Source organism: Marmota marmota, unplaced genomic scaffold (genome assembly GCF_001458135.2).
Source record: "Marmota marmota marmota unplaced genomic scaffold, marMar, whole genome shotgun sequence".
NCBI classification, from domain to species: domain Eukaryota; kingdom Metazoa; phylum Chordata; class Mammalia; order Rodentia; family Sciuridae; genus Marmota; species Marmota marmota.
This window is the reverse complement of record NW_025999932.1, coordinates 22478593-22484303: the sequence shown is the minus strand read 5'-3', so window position 1 is coordinate 22484303 and position 5711 is coordinate 22478593. Positions and strand designations below refer to the sequence as shown.

The window sequence follows — 5711 nt, the reverse complement described above, 5'->3', positions numbered from 1 at the left end:
ACAGGAACGAAATAGGTCACGGGGTTCTCAAGAAGCGCTCTCTCTCCCCCGTCCCGCAGGGGCGCAGGCCCTGAGCCGCCAGCCGGGGTGGGGTGCGGGGCGCAGCAGGCTGGCAGGGTGACCATGCATTTCTCAGCCTGCTGTCTGTGTGCGCCCTACGCCCTGGGCAGCCCTCGCCTGCCCGCGCCCCCGCGTAGCCCAGACTTGTGAGGGCGCGCGCGGCCTCCGGGCTCCGCGGCGGGCGCGCGCGCGGTGAGCGTGCTGCAGGGCGGGCGTTGTAGGGAGAGCTGGGCTCCAGAGCCGAGCCCGCCGCTCACCTGCCGGTGCAGCTCACCTGCTGTGGAGCGCGAGCCCCGCGACCTTCTGGCCCACTCCGGAGCGGGGCCACCGCCCCTCGCCGCTGCGGGCACCAGCGCCGACATGCCACACGAGTAGCCCGCGCTCTTTGGAAGCACCAGAGGACACCCCTCGATCTGGGCGTGCCAAGGTGACCCCCTCGATGACCCCCCCGCCCCTGCGGGCCGTCCGTACCCGCGCCCTGTCTGTCACTCTCGCGTCCGCGGTGCTCCCCTGCCGCGAGGGGAGCAGCGGCAATGCATGGGCATCCGTCTGTCTGTCTGTCTCAGCACCTCCATTGCATACACCTGCCTTTTGTGGTCCTCCCCGACTGCCCCGTGCACACGGCGGGGAGTCTGGGACCCCCTCTTTGTTCTGGTGGGGGTGTGTGTTTGAGGGTGTGCACTCGCGCGAGGGATGATTTTGGAAGGTGGGAGTTCGAGGCCATTTAAACATTCCATTGAGGATGGCGGTCCCCGACTCGAGACTTGCGGCTGCCGCGTGGTGTTTTGAGCAGCTGCCCAGATGTGAAACAGTTGTTCATTTTCAGCATGCAAGATGTGATTCTCAAATGTGCATTCCCAGCGCTTTGGCGAACAGACCGCTGCGAGTCCGTGTGTGCCCACATCGCTCACGCTCGTGTTTTGAAGTCCTACCCTGTGTTTTCCCCAATGCCAAACGGCATTTTTGTTGTGGGGTTTAATCCACGGAGACTTTGGCTTTTGTTTTTAAGTCACCAGTGTACAGTTCCCAAAGCTTGTGTCATTTGATTCTGGTATCTGAGTAGGCGCTGGCTTTCTGTTTGTGTGTGTGTGTGTGTGTTGCATGATTGTGGATTGTTACCCTGCTATACCGAAACATTAAAAAGCCTGTCTTTTCGTTGAAGAGGACAGGGGTTAAAATGAATGAAGACCTGAAGGTCAATTTAAGCGGGCTGCCTCGGGATTATTTAGATGCCGGTGCCAACGAGAACATCTCAGCCGCTGTCTCCTCCCAGGTTCCGGTTGTAGAGTCAGAGCCTGAGCTCGTAGTCAACCCTTGGGACATTGTCTTGTGTACCTCAGGAACCCTCATCTCCTGTGAAAATGCCATTGTGGTCCTTATCATCTTCCACAACCCTAGCCTGCGAGCACCTATGTTCTTGCTGATAGGCAGTCTGGCTCTTGCAGACCTGCTGGCTGGCATTGGACTCATCATCAATTTTGTTTTTGCCTACCTGCTTCAGTCAGAAGCCACCAAACTGGTCACCATCGGACTCATTGTTGCCTCCTTCTCCGCCTCTGTGTGCAGCTTGCTGGCTATCACTGTTGACCGCTACCTCTCGCTGTATTACGCTCTGACGTACCATTCCGAAAGGACGGTCACATTTACCTATGTCATGCTGGTCATGCTCTGGGGGACTTCCATCTGCCTGGGGCTATTGCCTGTCATGGGCTGGAACTGCCTGCGGGACGAGTCCACTTGCAGCGTGGTCAGACCTCTCACCAAGAACAACGCAGCCATTCTTTCCGTCTCTTTCCTCTTTATGTTTGCACTGATGCTTCAACTCTACATTCAGATCTGTAAGATTGTGATGAGGCACGCCCATCAGATAGCCCTGCAACACCACTTCCTGGCCACATCACACTATGTGACCACCCGGAAAGGGGTCTCCACCCTGGCTATCATCCTTGGGACATTTGCTGCTTGCTGGATGCCTTTCACCCTCTATTCCTTGATAGCAGATTACACCTATCCTTCCATCTATACCTACGCTACTCTCCTGCCTGCCACCTACAATTCCATCATCAATCCTGTTATATATGCTTTCAGAAACCAAGAGATCCAGAAAGCCCTCTGCCTCATCTGCTGCGGCTGCATCCCATCCAGCCTGTCCCAGAGGGCACGATCGCCTAGTGATGTGTAGCAGCCTTCTACCTAGAAGGACACTGCCTATGGCAAGCACTTCCACTGCCCACCCAATGGCTGATGTGCTCCCTTAAATTCTTTGCATTGGATTCTCTGTCAAGCCGCAGGAATACTTAGCATTGGTGAAGCAATGACATCATTTAAATGAGTTAAGTGACTGAGTGAAAATGATGTTACCAGTGTTGTCACTTTTTCAAAAAAGTTGTTGACTGCTCAGCATTACTTCTTGTTTTGGGACAAGGATTTTGTTTTATTTTATATTTGGGGGTGTTGTTTTTGTTTTATATGGTGGTATGTGGGAAAGGAAAGGGTATGACATGGCCATGATGTTAATTTAAATAAACAAGTTCCAGGGTTTTTACCTGGACTTTAAAATAAATCTGAGTTATTAAGGAAAATGGAGAAGGAATTACTTTTTCTGAATTTTCTTTTTTTTTAAAAAATCAAAGTAGACTTTAAACATTGCATGTATTGAACAGAATATGATCTTTTTGAAGCCAACAAAAATTATTTACATAATTATGCTTGGAAGGGACCTGTTTCTTATAGCATAAACTTAATAATGAGTTACCAACACTGAAACCATGAACTCATTCTGATTCGTTCTTTGTTTCCTTTGAGTGATTACTGTTAATAAGAATTACTTTGCAATTTCTATAAATGCTGTGACTCATTCTGCATGGTTTCCTGTGTTAGTTAGACCACTAGTTTCAAATGTTGCCATGCAAATCTAGAATTAAGAGAGTCATTTTTCAGTACATCCATTCTAAAATCAATTATACATGAAATAGGATTGATTAGACCCACTATTGTAGTTTCTTAAAGTATGATAGTTTTCAGGAAACAAAACAAAAATTATTAATGATAACTATTGAAAGCAGAATAAGTTTAATATGTTCTGAAAAATAAATTAATGTGAAGCTATCATGAATTATGCAAACATCACCTTTCCTATCTCTCTTTAAGAATATATTAGTGGTTATTCTTGATTGAGATAAATAGAATTGAATAGAACAAGTTTTTCTTTTTATATTGTCTGTAGCAAAGAATACATTTGAAACAGGTGGTCTCCTATTTAATGATTAAGTTTGTGAATGAACAACATACATACATGACTGTGGTATGTATCTACTATATCCTGTGAGTTCACAAGCAGAATAATCAAATGGTTATTCATGAAAAGTTAAATTTGAATTTTTCCTTCTTTTTATATATAGACACACACATACACACACACACAAACTTAAATGCAATAAAAATTGTATTGCCTGTTTTTGGAAAGCAAAGATTGCCTTGGGAAATTTCACAGAAAAATTTGACTTTAAATATACTTTAAAGTCACCGAGACTGCATGTCATTTCTGTTAGTGTAAAGAGATGAAGACACAGTTACTGTTCCTTTATTTGTAATGAAATTATAGCTGTGTCTATGTAACCAGAGAAGAATATCTGGACAGCTCATCAACATTCCCACAGCAGCAAGACCAGTATTTCAGGGCCTTTGGGGAGGGGTTGTTTGTAATAATTTAACTACATTGGTTTGTTCCAAATATTATGCTCATAGTGGTCTTAGGATCATTCCAGCAGCCTCTATGCTGATACTATCTCTCCAAAGCCTCTTCTAATGTAGCACAAGTGTGACTAAATCTTCTACTTGAATCTGTGTCTCCTCCCTGAGGTTACTTAGGGAAGTGGGAGAGGGACTGAAATATTTAAGAAATGAAAAAGGATTTTTAATGCATCTTGCCGCATGAACAACCTAATCAAGTTGATGCCTTTAAAATATATTTGAACATTGGATAGACTTGGTAGTTTGAATATGATGAGTCTGTTCATTTTTAATCACTTAAAATTTCATAACGTCTCTCTATGGGAGAAGTGACAAGGTAAGTGTTTTGACATGGGTTGGGGAATATTGATGAGGAGGTTTAAAGCAATAAATGATGCCTTTGTAGGAATTGTGGCTCCCATTTGCATATTTCAATAGTAAGAATTATAAGGATGACAATATGAACTGCTATAGACAACATAACGGGTTCTAAGCCCCCTGCTTGAAATTTTACCTGCTCTTTAGCTTTAGTCACAGAAACACACTTTTGCAGGTCAGAAAACTAAGAATCAGAGAAAAGGACAAGAAATGTGCTAAGTCTACAAAGCCACAGGGTAGATCCCAAATTCGAAGTTGGGTTTTCCAAAGCCTAAGTTTTGCTCTTTCTTTGCACAATGCTGGATGTGGGGGCAAAGGAAAAAGTGCTTTTTAACATGTTACAAAAATTTGGTTCTATAATTAGGAAATAAAGTTTCCTATTTTAAATGACATGTGAAATGATAGCCAATATGGCTGTAAGTAAAGGAGATCTATTTGTACCGTGCTCTGTATGTATAATGATCTTGTAAATACTAGCCCCATGGCTGCTTTTGAGCATTTTTAAAATAACAGATTTCAGTTAAGGGATTCTTCAGTTCAATTCTAATGTGTCCTTACAGTTTACTTTAAATTATGAAGATTTGGGAATGTGTAGGTGGTTTTCTACAAGGATGCTTTGTTTCTATGAGGTTAATTGTTAAGTAATGTGCATGTATGTCAATGTATTTGTATATGTTTATGTGTGTGTATACATTCATATATTCAATAACATTATCTTGCAACAGGAACGAATACATATGGAAAACTCTCAGATTTCCAGCAGCCCTGAGGTAGCAGGTAATCTTTTATTCCATGTAGTTACTATTTCTAGTTTACAAGGAATTTATATTATTTTCAGTGAAAACAGTTGTCTTTGAAGATGGAGCAATTTACTTACCTTATTAGAATCCTTAGCTGAGGCTAATTACCCAAGTGGTGGATAGCCAAAGTCATATTTCTTTTTACACCTTAACTCTTTATTTCTTTTTGTCAATCAAGTTCTTTATTTTTCCTTTTTTTGTGGTGCTGGGAATTGAACCCAGGACCTTATACATAATAAGCAAGTGCTCTAGCACTGAGTTATAACCAGCTCAAGTTTGTTTCTTCCTGGTTCCTGTGCAGGGGCAATGAGGGGAAACTGAGCCCCTTCTTCCCTGGATGCCTAAATCGAATATCAGTTCAGGTGGGGAGAATTCCTCAAATGACTTGTCATGCATGAATAGTCTTAGATTCCTCCAGGATTTAAGGCAGGATTGAAATAAGAAGTTTAAAAGAGCCGATGAGGGGCTGGGGGTGTGGCTCAGCGGTAGAGCACTTGCCTTAGTATGTTCCAGACCTTGGGTTCGATCCTCAGCACCACATAAAAATAAATAAAGATACTGTGTTCAACTAAAAAAAATAAATTAAATATTAAAAAATAAATAAAAGAGCAGATGTAGAACAGAGATATTTCATGTCAATAACAGTATCTTGGAGAGTTCTTAAATTTTTTAAGGAAGTTCTTAAATCATTACTAAAATAATTAATGATTGTCTTTATTTCATGGTCATGTATATATCACG

General features: G+C 43.1%; 1 protein-coding gene across 2 annotated transcripts; it reads left to right on the top strand.

Annotated features, from left to right (window-relative positions):
* Positions 1-212: 212 nt before the first annotated feature.
* Gpr12 (G protein-coupled receptor 12) lies at positions 213-4477 on the top strand. 2 transcript variants are annotated; one of them, XM_048800757.1, is made up of 2 exons: positions 213-487; positions 1230-4477. In XM_048800757.1, exon 2 carries the CDS (start codon positions 1238-1240, stop codon positions 2240-2242), a length of 1005 nt encoding a protein of 334 aa, XP_048656714.1. In that variant the 5' UTR covers positions 213-487; positions 1230-1237; the 3' UTR covers positions 2243-4477. The 2 variants fall into 2 exon arrangements, with proteins under 2 accessions (XP_048656714.1, XP_015339488.1); XM_015484002.2 differs by having other exon boundaries at positions 214-487; positions 1223-4477.
* The last annotated feature ends 1234 nt before the right edge of the window (positions 4478-5711 follow it).

Bases quoted from the DNA above. Each gene is read 5' to 3' on its own strand.
- Gpr12 (XM_048800757.1), top strand. From the start codon at position 1,238: ATGAATGAAGACCTGAAGGTCAATTTAAGCGGGCTGCCTCGGGATTAT.